Raw genomic sequence first — 19,735 nt, 5'->3', positions numbered from 1 at the left:
CTGGCTCGCTACACAATGCTCTTTTTCACTCCACAGAGGCTCCATCTCCTGATTATGTCATCAATGTCATCTATTTAACTCCACCTCCCTTGATTTTCGCGCCTCCCTCTTCCTCGACATGTTTCATAGACGCATGAGGATTCCAGACCATTTAGCCCCACTATGAATGGAGGTTAGGACTCAACTCTGAGAAGGCTCCAGACTTCCTAACTTCATTCTTCTGGTATATTGCACCCCAAGCATCTATCTCCTTTATCAGAAAAGTTGAGCACTGAGCCATGGAATTGGGGTGGTTAGCTATGAAATCGTAGTGTGGTGTGTTGTGTTTGGGTATTTTATCTCATCCCTTATCTCCAAACCTCTCCTTGCTTTTGCTAACCCAGTCAATGCCTTGGTCCTGTGCTTGGTGCTTGCTTCAGGTCACATAAATTTTGTACTTCTCCATGGCATGCATCAGTTTGTTTTTTCAGAGGAGTATTTATTTGGGGATAGGCTCTTGAACACTCTGAGCCATTACATATGTGGACAGGTGCATGGCCTTTTCAATCCTGTGGACTGCCACCACCTGCTGGTGACAATTGTTACTGCTGGAAGAAGCACAGAGAGCTGAAACAGCCTTCATTAGAAGTCAGCTAAAATATGTTAGTGTTGGGAAACTGCAACAGCAATGTCTTAAATTTTTACTTATTCTATCATAAGTGATAATTTTTAAAGTTGTCTCTGATCCAAAGATTTTGTTTTGAATATCTTATTTATGATTTTCCAAACTTAAACTCGGTTATCAACATTATCAGTGTCATTGTTAACAGTGTCAACATTGACTATAATTTACAATTATCCATTTTATATAGTTTTCTGCAGAGTTCAAGCTCTTTTCATATCCCTCCCTCCCCAACCCCCACATTTAACACTTAACTAACCACAGTTACACACAACATTCAAGACACTCACAACAAAGGTATAAGACATTTATCAGGGTTTCTGGATACAAAGACCTTGATCCCAGTCTGGAAATAAGTCCGCAAGTCTTTAAAATGCACCCAATCCTTCATCTCTAATATTCCATACTCCCTCCACCTCTTTCTATACTGGGGATCAAGGATGAAATGCTTCCACTTCAATTCCATGAATTCTGAGGTGACTGATGATGCCAAAGTGAGGACTGCAGACAGATGTTACGGATGAGTCAAGACTTTGATCGCACTCCTTTCGTAGTTTATGAAGGGCTTCTTTGTGCTTCTGATACATGAAATCAGTGCCAAACCTAATGCTCCTTGCTGACTTTGAGTAGTGAGTAATGAGTTTATTGTCATGCACATTGTACACATGTGCACCAATATTCTTGATTGCTGCAACTGAACTGGTATTTTGTAAAAGAACAATAATTAATAATAATGACATTAAATTAAAAAGAGATAATAAATCCAACAGCCACGTGCGTAATAAGTATTTGTAGTTACCACAGTACAAGAAGTGGCGTTACAATAGCACAGACTGACCCTTTTGTGGTATGGAAGTATTTTATGATTTTATTTTTAGACATGCAGCACAGTAACAGGTTTTTCCAGCCCACGGGCCTGTGCTGCCAAAATTTCTCAATGAACCTACAACCCCCATATGTTTTGAAGCGTGGGAGGAGACTGGAGCACCCAGATTAATGTGTTAAGGAGAAGTTCAAGAGACTGATAACCATTGGAAATAAGCTGTTTTTGAACCTGGAGATGCCAGACTTCAATGCCTGAAGGTAACAGTGAGAAAAGATTGTTACCAAGATAATAGGGGGGTGCTTTACCATGTTGGTTGGCTTCAATGATGGGATGTCAGAGCCAAAATAGTTAGGTTTGGTACATTTTGCTGTCTTCTGCATTACTGGGCACAAATTACTAAACCAGGCTGTGATGTAACCAGCCAGTATACTTGTCATAGCTTACCTGTAGAAGTTTTATAGAGTATTTAATGACATACTGGATCTTCTCAGATGTCTTAGAAAGTAGTCATGGGCCAGTGCTTTTCAGAGACTGGGAAATTTAGTTCCTGTTCCCTTTTCAGAAGTTTAGTGTAAGGCACATGAAGAACTGAACCAACCACGTAATTAATATCGGAGATGTTGAGCTGGGAGAGAATATTATCATTGGTTTGCTTCTTCTATGGATTTGGAGGACTTTGTTGAGACAATGGTGGTGGTGGTATCCCTCCAGTTCCTTACGAAGCTTGCTGTAGGTGCTCCAGGCCTCAGAAGTATTTAAGAGAGCAGAGATCCCTGTGCCAGGCAGATCATGAGTTTTGCAATGGCTTGAAGTCTTGTTCTTTGAATGGTTATGTCTTCATCTGCTGAAGGTTGACTTTGAGAGGTGGTTCCAGAGGTATGGAAAGTGATCTTCATTTCTCATGGTTCCATTATGAATAGTTATTGTTGGAGGACAGAGATGTACCTTGGAGGGAAGATTAATGGGGGGACCTTGTCTTGGAGCCCACTCTTATTAAAAAAAATTGACAGCATTACCAGAGCTACTGTAATGGCAGTGCTACTACTAGTGCTGGGAGTGGAGATACACAGAACTCGCCGGCAGGGTCCAACCGCCATCGTCTCCATACAGGCTTTAAATGGCCTGTTAAAGGAGCTGACAGTGCTTTATTTTAAAATCATGCGGGGGTCTGGGCCTAAGATGCTATGCCTAGTTTGGCTGCGGCCTCGAGGGGTTGCAGACACTGAGGAAGCAGAGGACTCATGCAGGACACCAGAAAACAGGGAGACCACCCACTGTTTGAGAAGTAGAAGCAGAGATGATCCACAGGATGGTGACCACAGTGGTGGACCAGCGAAAGGCTCTGAGGCCGAAGAACACACAGGCAGTGGACTGCTGGTGACTGCAGTCAAGGGACTTGTACCAGGCTGCAGACTGCTGGAGGCTGGCTTGAGAATGGCTGAAAGGGTACCAGGTAGCAGAACTGAGATGCGAGAGCGTGCCAAGGGCGCTGAGGGCTTCGTGATCGTGTCAGAGATTTGGATCAGAGCCCAGGTTGCCCATGGTTTGGACTAAAGTCTGTTTGGCTGTGGAGACTGTGGAGGAAAATCCATGGGCACTCAGTGCTTCTCTTTCTCTGACTGTAAGAGGCGTTGGGCAATTTCTGCTGATGGCAAATCTTCGTTTGCTTTATGGTAGACTAAAGGAAATTTTGTCTAATATAATTTTTCTGATCTATTATATGGCCAATAAAAGAATCTTGAATCTTGAATGATACTTTAAAGAACAACCAGTTGGAGCTCAGCCCCAGAATATACACAAATGCAAGCTTAATCTGGTGGACCATTGAGATTGGGCAGATCCTGGTTCTAGTTTAGAGGTGCCATAGGTTGAACAGTTTCCCACTTGCAAATCCAGGTCAGGTTTGAACTAGGGTCTGTGGGGCTGAGGCAGCAGCTCTTCTAGTACACCAGTGCCTCACCACTGGTTTGTTATGTTCATAAAGATTAAGTAGCCTAGATTTCTACCATCTAGTGTTTAGAAGAATGAGCATGGAGGATTATAAGGGATTCATTGAGAAAGATGTTTCACTTGTCTGAGAAGTCTTGGACTAGGGGTTACATGGGGTAAGATAAATGGTGATGTTGAGAAGGAGGTGACTGAGTGATAAGGAAATGTGCCACAGATCCTTAGATTTCTGGTTTCTAAAGGGATCAAGGGCACTTGAGCAAGAAACTGGAACTGAGCCAGAAGTTTTAGAAAGACCTATCCCTCCCTGATCTCTCTCTCTTCTCTCCTTACACTACCAGCTGCCCCATGTAGTGGCTGATACACCTGGACAGCATACAAAACTTTTCAGTGAGGAAGCTTGAGGTTCGATTGCCTACTCCTGTTCCTTTTTTAGCATTGATGCCAACAAACCATTGTTTCTACACAGTCACTATTATACTGTCAGTTAATTTTCATGCTGTGTTTGCCTCTTTGCCTCATTATAGAGAAGTCTGGTAATATTTCTACATCACCATCTCTGCTCCCCTCTTAACTCAATGGACAATAAAAGTACAGAATTATTCATTCTATCCTTTCTCCCCATGCAAGTGTTTCAAGGGCAACATCATCTCACAGGAGAATGAAAGGTACCTGGTATAATTAACTCAGAAGTGTGAGCATGTTTTTGCTCTTCTATGTCTAATCCAAAGAGAAAAATAGTGCAAATTCAGAGTCTTGACTCATCTAGTCATCTAGTGGGTAGGAAAATTAAGGTCGCCCTGCTATCATTTCTGAATGTTGGGGAGTTTAATATTATCTCTTTACCACCAAATATCTGATCATGCTACATATGACTTTTAAGAGTAATGATCACTTGAACTGAACAAACCAGTACACAAGCTCCGACGCGCACGCACACACACACACACACACACAGACACAGACACACACACACACACACACACGCAGACGCACACACACACACACACACACACACACATACACGCACACGCGCAGACGCGCACGCACACATACACGCACAGACGCGCATGCAGACACACACACACACACACACACACACACACACACACACACACACACACACACATGCGCACGCACGCTTTTCAAATGGACCTTGGTTCAATTTGAAGGTGGACTCAGAAAAAGAATGATTTGACTGGAGTACTCGAGATGGCAGAGGTCGACAGCATCGAGTCCACGCTGCTGAAGATCCAGCTGCGCTGGATGGGTCACGTCTCCAGAATGGAGGACCATCGCCTTCCCAAGATCGTGTTATATGGCGAGCTCTCCACTGGCCACCGTGACAGAGGTGCACCAAAGAATAGGTACAAGGACTGCCTAAAGAAATCTCTTGGTGCCTGCCACATTGACCACCGCCAGTGGGCTGATAACGCCTCAAACCGTGCATCTTGGCGCCTCACAGTTTGGCGGGCAGCAACCTCCTTTGAAGAAGACCGCAGAGCCCACCTCACTGACAAAAGGCAAAGGAGGAAAAACCCAACACCCAACCCCAACCAACCAATTTTCCCCTGCAACCGCTGCAATCGTGTCTGCCTGTCCCGCATCGGACTTGTCAGCCACAAACGAGCCTGCAGCTGACGTGGACTTTTTACCCCCTCCATAAATCTTCGTCCGCGAAGCCAAGCCAAAGAAGGATTTGTCTGATAGAAGCTTATAAAGTCATTGATAAGGTGGACAGTCAAATCTTTTCACCAGGGTAAAAGTGTCATATTCTAGGGGATATGTGTTTAAGGTGATGGGAGAGGAAATTTAGTGGAAATGTGCAGGGCAATTTTTTTTTACACCACCTCAAGGTGCCTGGAATGGACTGCCAGTAGTAGGGGTGGAAGAATTTAAAGGGCTTCTAGACAGACACATGAATATGAAGGGGATGGAAGGATATCCATCAAGTGCAAGCAGCAGAGTTCTGTCTTGATTTGGACATCCTGTTCGGCACAGACATTGAAATGTTTAAGGACAGATTTAAAGATAAGGTCAAAGAGTCTTGATGAAGTAAAATAAATAAGAACCTGTTTTTAGGACTCAGTGGATCAGTAACCAGATGGCACAGATTTAAGATTTTATAGGTAAAAGTACAAAAATAGTTGAATTTGTTTTGTGTGGCCTGTTATTTTGGTCTAGTTCACTGCTAGTATTTATTAGGAAAAGCAATTTCAAATGTAATTTTTAAAAGGGAGTTATATTGATGCTGGAAAGCGAAATGTTTGCAAAGCTATGGTGAGAACACAAGGAATGAGATTAAGTATAAAGGAAAGACACCAATAAGTTGGAAGGGATGCCTAAGAGATCTACCTGGATTTGGCTGAAGCTAGAGGACTTGAATTATAGGGTGACATTAGATAAGTTTTTATTCCCTTGAACAAAGGAGGTTGGGGATGATCTTGAGGTTTATAAAATGTTTTTTATAAAGTGTATTAAATCATGAGGGCAGGACAAAGTGAATGCTCCCAGCTTATTTCCCAGGGTAGATGATTCTGGAACTAAAGAGCATAAGTCAAAAGTGAGAGGGAGAGATTTAAGACAAACGTGAGAGTTACTTTTTTTTCCCACTTGGGGTGTACCATATCTGGGATGAGGTGCCAGAGAAAACTGGACACAGGTACAATTAAGTATTCAAAAGATATTCAGACAATCCAGAATGCCAACTTGGTCAGCATGGATGAGTTGGGCTGAAAGGCCTGTTCTGTGTTGTCTGCCTCTGTGACACTCTGTGAGAAGCCTCAAAAGCTCATATAGGAGCCTTAGATTGAATGGTTGTCCCTGTGTTCTCTTCCATTCTAATTTCCATCCCTTAATTCATGCTAGTCTCAAACTCCAATATGAAAATTTAAATGGAAGTGAATGGATTTGATTGTTAATCACAAAAGACCAAAAAAAAAACTCAAGACTGAGATGCCCATGTTCCAATTGAACAAATTCTGCAGGGGCTGTGCCCAAATACACAGCTGCCACTCACTTGTCAACCACCCAATGAATGAAGAAGCCAAGTCTCACAGTACATTCAGAGGAGCTGTCGCATCTGAGGTCTGCATTCCGTCCGGTTCCACGTGAGTGTACCAGGAATAGAAATGTTTGCTGTCTGCATAAGGACTTGCCCATCTTTTACATCCCAATTGTGATTGGCTGAAAGCCAGCTGCTGGCATTGTACAATTGGTTCTGATTTACAGGGACTGGGATTTGTGGGTTTATTCATTTTGCACCATCTGTGACATGAATTGTTGAATGAAAGATAAATATGAAGCAGCTTCTGGCCTGATGCCTTGTCCAACCTCTGTCTGTGGTCAAATTTTTGCATTGTTTGCATTCCTGATTCATTTCTGAGGAAAAGCTGCAATTTTGTTTTACAAAGAATTGAATACACACATTTGAGACAATTCCTGAGCCTCCTTCATCTCTGTAATACATAGTCTTACTATAAAGGCATGACTTCATCAGGAACAGTTACCCGAGGTGATAAACGACAAGGAAAAAGAGCTCAATTGTGCCCCTACTACTTGGGTCGCGGCTGAATTTAGCAGTAATTTGTACCTTGCTGAAAGAATGGAATTGTGGCTTTGAATCCATGGCTGGATGCCAGGAGAATTAAGATCCATGAGGAGGAAATGATTAGTGGAAAGATCTGCACGCTGGAAAGCTTTTGATGTGTAATTATCTGAAGGGAGCTGCTGTTGTTCTATTGCTAATTTATTTTCTGAATTACTTATTCAGCCTTCAAGATGGTGGCATTGGGTTTATTCTACTCATTGACAGAAGACAGGACAAATGGTCCTCTGTGAAGGCATCGCTGCTGCGAATTTCGGTGAGTTTCATTGCTGTACAAATTTCAGCCACCTTTTCACTGCTGTTGAATCTCTAAGGCAGCTGCTGAATAACAAGCAAGCCAAAGGAACCAGGCATTGGTGATGCACTTGTTCAGAGTGGCATAGAGCAAATTGGCAGGTCAGTGAAAGACTGCTAGCATTTACTTATGTAACCAAGGGGTAGTTCAGGTTCCTGCCATATACCCACTTCTTACAAACATTACAATTATACCCATCTACCACTTCCTCTGGCAACTCGTTTCTTATGTGGAAAAGTTTGCTGCTCAGGTCCCGTTTAAATCTTTCCTCTCTCACCTTAAATCTATGCCCTCTAGTTTTAGATTTCCCCTACCCAGGGAAAAAGACCGTAGCCATCACCTTATCTATGCCCCTCAGTTATTTTATAAACCTCTACAAGGTCCCTTACAAGGTCCGAGCCTATCCAGCCACCCCTTATAATGAAAGCCCAACAGAATTTTTGTGCACTAATAGTAAATGGCTAAAAAGATTAAAATGTGCTGGTTGCTAGGTTAATTGGCCTCTGTAGTTGCTCCAAGTATAAGGTGAATTGCAGAATCTGATAGGTGGATGTCTGACAGCTTTCAGAGGTGGAGGTGTGGCTTAATCAGCTATCAAAACATTTATGGGTTGGTTCTTCCATTAGACTTGTAGATTTCCCTGTTTCCTTTCACAGAAACAAAATCAATTCTCACCTTTTCTCTTATCATATCCAATGAACACTTTTTGTTTATTGGTCTGGATTCCTCTCTCTTCCATTCTTCCCCCTTTCTCTCTTCAGTCTTTATTTAATTCAGACCCTGCCTGCTTTTTGCTTCTACCTTGAGGAAGGGCTCAGGCCTGAAATGTTGGTAATATATCTTTACTTCCTATGGATACTGAGAGACCGGCTGAGTTCCTCCAGCATTTCTGTGTGTTTTTACAGTTGTAAGGGTTAAAATGTATTTCATGATTGCATGCAAATTCTGTTTGTGGTTTTCAAGATGTTGTTTACATATTTTTTGTTGTTTCCTAGCAACATCTTTGCTTCAAGTTATAGCTAGTTTTTCTTTGTTTACTAAAGAGATAACAGGTTTAGTTTAATTCCTTTGTTCTACGAAATGGAAGGAATTAGAATGTTTTGACAATTTTTATTGACAAAGTTTTAGCACTGACTAACTTTAATGACTTGTAACAATGTATATCAACTGATAATAACGTTAATGGTTAATATCATTTAATAAACTTTGGAAAACTCAACTTTAGTATGGATTTGTTTGAACAAGTCATAGACAACAACAACAACAACATTCTGATATCTTCCAAGAGACCATAAAGGAAAATAGTCACTACAACAGTTATGGGACAGAACTTCCTGTTCATGATGGGTAGCCAGCTTCAAAGCAGAGAAATCTGTGAGTTGGCACCTGCTGAAGGTCGCAGCAGGTTTAGTGGCTGAGTGGCTCGTAAGCATGGGTGATTGGCTGGTGAGCGGGATATATGTGCCATTTCACTTTGTGGTCTGCAGACAGAACAAACAATTTGCTCAGGAAACTTATAGTACTTCTATGTTGATTTCAGGAGTCAAAATTCCAATCAGAAAGTGTCTTTCTGATTGGGCACACTTTAATACATCTGGTCACTAATGGGACAGCAGGATCATTGATTTTATTCTATGGAGTAATTTAGTCCCTTTAATTGCTGGTGTATGTCAAAGCATAAATCTTCCCTTAAAGGCGTTCTTAAGCACAAGCATGGTATCTACTTCTCACTACTACCACAGGCCGCCTGTTCCAGACAGCCACAACTCTCTGTGTGAAAAAAACCCACCCTGAGCATTTCCTTTAAACACCCTCCCCACTTCCATAATCACATGTCCTCTAGTATATTTTACCCTGGTGATAAGAATTCTATCTATCCTACCTATCCCTTTCATAATTTTATAAACCAAGTAAATCTCACCCCAACTTCTGGTGCTCCAGAGAAAACCATCCAAGTTTATCCCAAAGGTCATAAATCTAATCCAGGAAGTATCTTGGTAAATTTGTGCCCCTTTCAAAACTCCACAACATTCCTGTAATGGGTCAACCAGAATTTGACACAATATTTCAAGTGCAACATACATAATTAAAGGTTAAAGAGGCCTGATTGGAGGTTGGTATATTAGGGAGAGGAAGTTTGTCTGAGATCAGGCCAGGATGGGTCATCAGAAAACTGAAGGAGGAAGGGATATGTTTAGCATTGTGAATGGGTTTGGAGATGGGGGTGGGGTTGGAAGAGACAAGTATGCGATGCTTGGGGTACATTGCTAGTGCTGAGCTAGGACGTGCTTTTGGAAGCTCCCTTTCAATTGGACTGTTCTGGAGATCTGGTTTGTCTGGAACCAATGATTGGTGGGGATTCATTGGAACAGTATGATCCAATTTCCCAGCCAAATCTTTTATGGCATTGCAGGATATAAATATCATCCGGAATGTAAGTAATTGGGAAATCAGGTAGGAAACATAGCTAGGCCTATCAAAGGCTCATCCATTGCAGACATCTATGAGAGATACTGCCTCAAGAAAGCAGCCAACATCATAAAGGGCCCCATCACCCTAGTCGCAGCCTCTTAATAAGATCATGAGCAGAATTTGGCCATTTTCTACCTTTGGGCAGAGGCACAAAAGCCTGAAAACCAGCACTTCTAGGTTTGACAACAGTAGTTTTTTTCTCCAAGAGTTATCAGTTGGAGCACTTATCCTGAACTGTCTGTACTATTGCAAGTCATTTTTTTGCACTTGGATAACTATGAATATTTATTATCTTTCTTATTTATTGACCCTTTTAATTTAATTCTATTAGTTCAATATTATATTTATGTTTGGCTGCAGCAAGTAAGAATTTTGGGCATCTGTACATTATAAAACTCATTATCATTATCAAGCAGGTTATTGGCACAAAGGCAAGCAATCAGAAGTGGTCAATTGAATTTTTAGAGTGGCATGAGTGATCTCCAGGAAGAAGAATTAGAGGGCTGAAAAAAAGTAGTACAGTGCAACAGCCAACCAGCTGTTACCAACTTCACACTTCCCACCATTTTTTTTAGCAAATTAAGTTGACCTTCCTGTTTTCTCTACTTCTAGGGATCATTTCCAGGAAACCTTCAATTGGTCCTTGTACTTCGGCCTTCAGGGATATTTCAGAGAGCCCTCTCTGATATTAACCTGAGATTTAATCGAGATGATTATAAGCTTAAGGTACCGGTAAGTGAGATGTTACAAGTCTGAGTTGATCTTTGAATGAACAGAACTTAGAACATGAAACAACACAGGAGCAGGCTCTTCACCCCACATATCTGTACCAAACAAATTAAACTAAAATGCTGCTGCTTGCATGTGATCCATATGCCTCCATCCCCTTCATATTCATGTGTCTTATCTTGAAGCCTCTTAACCACTACTATTGTATCCGCTTCCACCAACAACCAGGCAGCCCATTCCAGGCATCTACTACTTTGTGTAATATGTGACCTTTTGAAACTCAAATGGACTAGCCACATAAACAGTGCATCGACAAGAGCAGGTCAGGGGCTGGCTGTCCTGTGGGAGTGATTCTCCTTCTGGCACCCCAAAATCAAGAGTGCAATGGGATAGTACTGGAATGAGTACAGCACCAACTCTCAATGAGCCTAGCAGTTTCCATCCACCACCATAAATATTTCATAACTTCAACAAGTGCTCAATGGCTGCAGTGTGTGTCATCAACACGGTTCTCCTGCTGAATTACTATCAAGAAGAACAAGGTACATGACTTGGAGGGGAACCCCACCACCTGTAGCTTCCCTTCCAAGCCATGCATCACCCTGCCTTGGAAATGTATTACCACTCTTGCACGTATTACCACTCATGCATTGTCACTGAATCTAAATCCTGGAACCCACAACAATGCAGTAGCTTCACCAGAAACTCTGTGACAGAGGCAATTCACCATGCTTCTCAAGGGCATTTGGACTGGAAAATAAATGCTGTCACACCCAGATCCCAGAAAATGATAGATATTTTAAAATTGAATTGCTTATTTTTATGTGCACTGAGATTCTGTGCAAAGCTTTGTTTTGTGTGCTATCCAGGAAAGTCAACCCATACTTAAGTTCAACAGGTAGTTCAATAATAAAGCAAAAGTAGAGTGTACTTTTGTAGTAAATCCAAGAGTGCAGGGTATAGTGTTACCAAGACAAAGTGTTAAAAAGAGCAAGGAGAAATATTTGGTTAAACAGTGGAGAGACATAATCTTTTAACCAATGAGAGGCCCATTCAAGAGTCTGCAGAAAAGAAACTGTTCCTAGTACTGTGAGAAGGGTTCTGTGAGAAGACTAATGAATTCCCTCTAACATTTATAGAGTTGTGTTAAGAACCCAATTTACAGAGTACAGGATTACAATAAAAAAGAAGGATCAAGCAAGGACAGCATGATCGCACTATTGTGGAGTTCATTCGGAGCCTGAGGGATGCAGGGATGAAACTGTCTTTAAGCCTGTTGGTGCATGGTTTCACACTCCTTCTCTCTGATGGGAGGAGGCAGAAGAAAGCACGTTTTGGGTGTGATGGGCCTTTCAGTATGTTGGCCATCATTCCTAGGCAATGGGAGATACCGATGGAGCCCATGGAGGAGAAGGAAATTTACGTTATTATCTGTTGCATTTACTGCTTTCTGCAGCTTCCTCTGATCCCGAGTAGAGCAGCTCCCGAACCACACTGAATGTGTCAAGCAAATATCATATGTAGAAATATCATATGCTAAACTTCCTCAAAGTAGTGACAAAGCTGCACTTCCTTGACCATTGTATTAACTCAGAACCAGTCATTGGAGATGTTTATTTCTCAGAACTTGAAGCTTTCTTGTCTTTTGACTTCAGCACAATTAATATGAGCAAGGGTGTGGACTCTGCCCCCTTTCCTAGTCAGTGATCATTTCATTAGGAACATTGATATTAAGAGAGAGTTTTTTTTCTTGGCACCATACCAATACACTTTCAGCCTCTTTCCTGTAATCCATCTTATTGTTATTTGATACCTGGCTCACTACTGTGGCATTATTAGTAAATTTGAAGATGTAGTTGGCTCTTAATTTGTGGGTGTTGAGGACTGAGAGCACATCCTTGAGGAGCACCAGTATTGAGTGTGATCATAGAGGAGATCTGCCATCTTCTTAGATTGGGTCTATCAGACAAGAGCTACGGATCCGGTTGCGGAAGGAGGCCCTGAGGCCTAGATTGTTAAGTTTGGAATGAGTCTTCTAGGATTATAGAATTGAAGGCAGAGCTGAAGTCTATGTACCAAGGTCAACACAAGTGACCATGGCGTCCAGCAATTTGCAGGCAAAGTGGTGTGCCAGGGAGATGCCAGGGAGATGGGGTCTGCCATGGGTTGTTTTTGGATGGTAGGCAAATTGAATGAGGGTCAAGGCTGGCTGAGAGGCTAGGGGCCATCTCTAGCCTCTCAAAGCACTTCCTGATGGTGGATGTCAGACCAACCAGTCAGTAATCATTTAGGCCCATTATTGTACTTTTCCTTAGCACTGGTATCATGGCGGTCTTCTTGAAACAAATAGGAACTGTGAGTTCGAAGAAAAGTGTGCAGCTGGGATGGGTCCTTTAATATATTGACAGCTTTGCTGAGGTATGGGAGGTATAGATGCAGGGGAGGTTGGGAGCTGTATTAATAAATTTATTGTCATCTGTATTGTACTGAAATTCTTACTTGCTGCAGCTGAATAGGTACTTTATAACAAAAACAACTGCAAGAATATACAAATCAATTAAAAAGAGACAACTCTCTTGTGGTTTCGAACAGATCAGATCCCATTCCAAGCTGTGATGCTCCCAGGCAGGATATTTCCTGTGGCATTGCTTACAATTGTAACCATAGTGACTCTGTGTTTGCCTTCTGATGAAATTCACAAAAGCTTTGCCATTTCTAAATGCAGTTATGCCACTCTGACCTTGTATGATGTCACTGAGTATTCTTTCATGTATTGTGGTTCAGTGTGTACTTGCTTATGAGTCAGAAGGTGGTGAGTATCTGCTTCAGAATAATCCAGTACAAATATCCATGCTGTTGCTAAGAGAGTACTGCATTATGGAGGTACTGTCCTCCAGATGAAACATTAAACTAAACCTTATGAACTTTAAGGAATTTTGTTGTCAGCCCATATTCAAGGGAGAGTTAGAAAAACTGAATATAAAGCTAGACTACTATCAGATCATTCACCCCTGTTATTAGCAATAGAACTGGAGGACATCCCACCAAGAACATATAGATGGAGGATAAACTCCATGCTACTGAAAAGACAGGAATTCAGGGAGTTTATTGAACGCCAAATTAAAACATATTTTGAAATAAACACAGGATCAGTGAAAGACAAATTTATATTTTATGGGATGCAATGAAAGCCTTCATTAGAGGACAGATAATAAGTTATGTGACTAAGATGAAAAAGGATTACAATCAGGAAATAGAGCAGTTGGAAAGGGAGTACAGAAAAGAAATTAGTAAAAAGGGATGATATAACGAAAAGGAGAGAATTGGCAGACAAAAATATTAAATACAAAACATTACAAACGTACAAGGTGGAGAAGAACATAATGAAAACAAAGCAAAAGTATTACGAACTGGGAGAAAAAACACATAAAATATTAGCTTGGCAACTTAAAACAGAACAAGCTAAAAGAACGATACTGGCATCAAGGAAAAAGGACAAACAAATTACATATAATCCAACATAGAATAATGAAAATTATAAGGAATTTTATGAACAATTGTATCAAACTGAGAGCGAGGGGAAAGATGATAAAATAGAGGAATTTTTAGGTAAAATTGAACTGCCAAAATTGCAAGAAGAGGAACAAAACACACTAATAAAACCATTTGAAATAGAGGAAGTACAGGATATATTAAAAAAGCTGCCGAACAATAAAACACCAGGACAGGATGGATTTCCAAAAGAATTTTATAAAACATTTAAAGAGTTATTAATTCCTCCTCTCCTGAATGTAATGAACCAGATAGAAGAAACATAAAACTTGCCAGATTCATGTAAGACAGCAAAAATTACAGTAATACCAAAGATGGGGAAGGATCCATTAACAACAGCATCATATAGACCAATATCTCTACTTAACTCAGACTATAAGATAATAGCGAAATTATTAGCAAACAGATCGGCCGACTGTGTACCAAAATTAGTAAAACAAGATCAAACTGGATTTATTAAGAAAATACAAACAGCAGACAATGTCTGTAAACTTATTAATCTAATCCTTGCAGTTCAATGAAATAAGAAACCAACAGTAGCAGTTGCTCTAGACACAGAAAAAGCCTTTGACAGAGTAGAGTGGAACTACTTATTTAAAGTATTACAGAAGTTCAATCGACCAGAAAAATATACAAATTGGATTAAAGCATTGTATAATGGATCACTGGCAAAGGTAGCAGTAAATGGATATGTATTGAGTCACTTTAAATTAAGTAGGTCAACTAGACAGGGATGTCCACTATCCCCCCTCATTGTTCGCCTTAGCAATAGAACCTTTGGCAGAACTGATAAGAATAGAAAATAAAATAAAAGGATAAAGGAGAAGGAGTATAAAATCAGCTTATTTGCAGATGACATCATAGTATACCTAACAGAACTAGAGGTATCAGAAAAAGAATTACATAAGAAATTGAAGGAATATGGAGAAATATTGGGGTATAAGATCAACGCAAATAAAAGTGAAGTGATGCCAATGAGTAACGCAGACTATGCAGAATTTAAAAAAGAATCACCATTTAAATAGCAAGACAAGCAATCCGATACCTAGGGATCAGATTAGATAATAACTTAAGCCACTTGTACAAACAAAATTGTCAGCCACTAATAAAAAAAGTGCAGGAAGACTTAGAACATTGGAACGAATTACCGCTAACGTTGATAAGGAGGTTAAATTGCATTAAAATGAATGTGTTCCCAAGGATACAATACTTATTTCAAACATTACCAATTTCTTTAACAGAAAAATTCTTTAAGGAACTAAAGAGAATAATAAGGAAATTCTTGTGGAAAGGGAGGAATCCAAGGGTAGCATTAGATAAATTAGCAGAGAGGTATAATCAAGGTGGTTTGCAGTTCCCAAATTTTAGAAATGATTATAGAGTTGCACAATTAAGGTATTTATCAGATTTTTACCAGACAAGGGAAAACCCAGACTGGACTAAGATAGAACTAGATAAAATAGGGGAAAAAGTACCGGAACATATACTTTATAAGTGGGATGAAAGCTGGTGCAATATAAAAGCTCACCAGTATTGCATCATTTACTTAATACACAGAAGAAGATCCACTTAGAAAGGAAAAAGATGAATTATCAAATACCAAAATTACTATTGACGTAAAATTCGCTAATCCCTTTTACAATAGACAACCTTTCCTTTAGAGAATGGGAAAGAAAAGGAATCAAAAGAATAGAAAATTGTTTTTTGGGAAATAATTTATTAACATTTGAACAGTTGAAGTACAAATATGGAATAACTCATGGTACAATGTTTGCATATCATAAATTGAAAGCTTATTTAAAGGATAAACTGGGAAACAGCTTGAGATTACCTGAAGGAAGCAGCTTTCAATATGTGATTACAGACACAATGATAATTAAAAGATTTGTAACCAAATGTACATTAAGCTGCAAGATAAGGAAAATGAAATAAACTATAAACCTAAGCAGAAGTTGGAAAAGGATCTAAACATAAAGATAAAAAATTAAGTATGGGAAAAGTTATGTTCTGGAACTATGAAGGATACAATAAACACAAGGTTATGTATGATACAGTATAATTGAGTACGCAGGTTATATATTACTCCACAAAAATTTAAAAAAATGGGATTCAACATTATCTGATAGATGTTTTCACTGTAAGAAGGAAATGGGAACAACAGTACATGCAACTTGGGCATGTATGAAAGTGAATACATTTTGGGAAGAATTAAATCAGATACTAAATAAAATTACAAAAAATAACATACTAAAAAAAACAGAGATATTTCTTTTAAGTAACATAAGAAGTAGAGAATTAGGCCTCAAATTGGATAAAGTGCAAAAAAAAATTCATTATGGTAGCCTTAGCGATAGCAAAAAAATGTATAATGTCAACTTGGAAAATGGAAGAGAGCCTGCGTATACAGCAATGGTACATGGAAATGATTAAATGTATTCCATTGGAAAAAATAACATAATTAAAAAAAATAAAGTAATGATAAGAAGACAAAACGACTAGATTCCCACTTATAAAGTATATGTTCCGGTACCTTCTCCCCTATTTTATCTAGTTCTATCTTAATCCAGTCTGGGTTTTCTCTCGATTGGTAAAAATCTGATAAATACCTTAATTGTGCGGCTCTATAAATTTGGTAACTGCAAACCACTCTGGTTATACCTCTCTGTTAATTTATCTAACGCTACCCTCGGTTTCCCCCCTTTCCACAAGAATTTCCTTATTATTCTCTTTAGTTATTCAAAGAATTTCTCTGTTAAGGGAATTGGTAACATTTAAAATAAGTATTGTATCCTTGGGAACACATTCATTTTAATGCAGTTCACTCTCCCTATCAATGTTAGCAGTAGTTCTTTCCAATGTTCTAAGTCTTCCTGCACTTTCTTTATTAGTGGCTGACAATTTAGTTTGTACAAGTGGCTTAAGTTATTATCTAATCTGATCTCTTGGTATTGGATTGCTTGTGCTTGCCATTTAAATGGTGATTCTTTTTTAAGTTCTGTGTCATCCGCATTACTCATTGGCATATTTCAGTTTTATTTGTGTTGATCTTGTATCGCAATATTTCTCCATATTCCTTCAATTTCTTATGTAATTCTTTTATTGATATTTCTGGTTCTGTTAGGTTATCTATGATGTCATCTGCAAATAAACTGATTTTATACTCCTTTATTTTTAATCCCTTTTATTTTGTTTTCTATCCTTATCAGCTCTGCCAATGGTTCTATTGCTAAGGCGAATAATGAGGGGGATAATGGACATCCCTGCCTAGTTGATCTACTTAATTTGAATTGGTTCGATACATATCCTTTGCCAATGGTCAATTATACAATGCTTTAATCCAATTAATATATTTTTCTGGCAGATTGAATTTCTGTAATACCTTAAATGAGTAGTTCCACTCTACCCTGTCAAAGGCTTTTTCTGCGTCTAAGGCAACAGCCACCGTTGGTTTCTTATTTCCTTGAGCTGCATCAATTAGATTAATAAGTTTACAGACATTATCTGCTGTTCATCTTTTCTTAATAAATCCAGTTTGATCTTGTTTAACTATTTTTGGTACACAGTCGGCCAATCTGTTTGCTAATAATTTTGCTATTATCTTATAGTCTGAGTTAAGTAGAGATATTGGTCTATATGATGCTGGTGTTAATGGATCCTTCCCCATCTTTGGTATTACTGTAATTATTGCTGTCTTACATGAGTCTGGCAAGTTTTGTGTTCCTTCTACCTGATTCATTACTTTGAGGAGAGGAGGAATTAATAACTCTTTAAATTTTTTTATAAAATTCTTTTGGAAATCCATTCTCTCCTGGTGTTTTATTGTTCGGCAGCTTTTTTAATATATCCTGTACGTCCTCTATTTCAAATGGTTTTATTAGTTTGTTTTGTTCCTCTTCTTGTAATTTTGGCAGTTCAATTTTAGCTAAAAACTCTTCTATTTTATCATCTTTCCCCTCATTCTCAGTTTGGTATAATTGTTCATAAAATTCTTTAAATTTTTCATTAATCTCTGTTGGGTTATATGTAATTTGTTTGTCCTTTTTCCTTGATGCCAATACAATTCTTTTTGCTTGTTCTGTTTTAAGTTGCCAGGCCAATATTTTATTTGTTTTTTTCTCCCAATTCATAATACTTTTGCTTTGTTTTCATTATGTTTTTCTCCACCTTGTACATTAAAAAGGGGGGTAGAGAAAAAGCGGGAATTATCGGCCGGTGAGCCTTACATCAGTAGTGGGCAAAATGATGGAATCCATTATTAAGGATGTAATAGTGGAGCATATGACTAGCAGAGAAGGGATCGGACGGAGTCAACATGGATTTACAAAAGGTAAATCGTGCTTGACAAATCTATTGGAATTCTTTGAGATGGTGACAGGTAAAATAGGTGGGGGAGAGCCAGTGGATGTGGTGTACCTGGACTTCCAAAAGGCCTTCGATAAGGTCCCGCATAAACGACTGGCTTACAAAATCATGGCTCATGGGATTGGGGGCAAAGTATTGATGTGGATTGAGAACTGGCTGGCAGGTAGAAGACAGAGAGTTGGGATAAATGGCTCGTTTTCTGAGTGGCAGGCGGTGACCAATGGGGTGCCACAGGGATCTGTACTGGGACCACAGCTGTTCACAATTTACATTAATGATCTGGATGAGGGGATTGGATGTAATATCTCCAAATTTGCAGATGACACTAAGCTAGGAGGGGTTGTGTACACGGAAGAGGGGGTCAGGAAGCTCCAGTGTGATTTGGATAAATTGAGGGACTGGCCAGATACATGGCAAATGCACTACAATGTGGAAAAATGTGAGGTTATCCACTTTGGTAATACAAACCGGAGGGCAGATTACTATTTGAATGGCAATAGATTAAGAGATGGGGAAGTGCAGAGAGACTTAGGGGTACTTGTACATCAGTCTCTGAAGGCGAGCATGCAGGTACAGCAGGCAGTTAAAAAGGCAAATGGTATGTTGGCCTTCATATCAAGAGGGTTTGAGTATAGGAACAAGGATACCTTACTGCAGCTGTACAGAGCCTTGGTGAGACCACACCTGGAGTATTGTGTGCAGTTTTGGTCAACTTATCTAAGGAAGGATGTTCTTGCAATGGAGGGAGTGCATTGGCGATTCACCAGGCTGATACCTGGAATGGCAGGAATGACTTATGAGGAAAGATTGCGCAAATTGGCGTTGTACACCCTGGAGTTTAGAAGATTGAGAGGGGATCTCATAGAGACATATAAAATTCTGGCAGGACTGGACAGAATGGATGCAGATGGGATGTTTCCAATGATGGGAAAATCCAGAACCTGGGGCCATGGTTTGAGGATAATAGGCAAACCATTTAGGACCAAGATGAGAGGGAATTTCTTTACCCAAAGGGTGGTGAATCTGTGGAATTCATTGCCACAGAGGGCAGTGGAGGCAGGTTCATTAAATATATTTAAGAGGGAATTAGATATATTTCTTCAGTATAAGGGTATTAAAGGTTACGGAGAGAAGGCGGGGACGGGGTACTGAACTTTAAGATCAGCCATGATTTCATTGAATGGCGGAGCAGGCTCGAAGGGTCGAATGACCTACTCCTGCTCCTATCTTCTATGTTTCTATCTCTTCCTCCCTCTTCACTAGTTTCTTTTCTATACATGCTAT

General features: G+C 39.7%; 2 protein-coding genes across 14 annotated transcripts in view; one reads left to right on the top strand and one right to left on the bottom strand.

The window, feature by feature from the left end:
- grtp1a (growth hormone regulated TBC protein 1a) overlaps positions 1-19,735 on the bottom strand; it is a 393,930-nt gene that overhangs the window by 133,565 nt on the left and 240,630 nt on the right. The gene's annotated exons all lie outside the window — the stretch shown is intronic.
- Positions 1-19,735, top strand: part of mcf2la (mcf.2 cell line derived transforming sequence-like a) — a 141,043-nt gene that overhangs the window by 39,068 nt on the left and 82,240 nt on the right. For 6 of the 7 annotated variants that reach the window (XR_011341708.1, XR_011341707.1, XM_069889506.1 and 3 more), the window contains exon 1: positions 13,270-13,349. Coding sequence is in view for 5 of the 7 variants with exons in the window: in XM_069889506.1 (XP_069745607.1) it covers positions 13,335-13,349 (15 nt within the window). In the remaining 2 variants the exon portion in view is untranslated. Of the gene's footprint in view, positions 1-7,206; positions 7,298-10,420; positions 10,541-13,269; positions 13,350-19,735 lie in introns of those variants that run through there. The other variant, XM_069889511.1, reaches the window with a different exon arrangement.

The sequence above is a fragment of the Narcine bancroftii genome, chromosome 7 (assembly GCF_036971445.1).
Source record: "Narcine bancroftii isolate sNarBan1 chromosome 7, sNarBan1.hap1, whole genome shotgun sequence".
Taxonomy (NCBI): Eukaryota; Metazoa; Chordata; class Chondrichthyes; order Torpediniformes; family Narcinidae; genus Narcine; species Narcine bancroftii.
The sequence above is the reverse complement of the archived record's forward strand: the minus strand, read 5'-3'. Positions and strand labels throughout refer to the sequence as shown.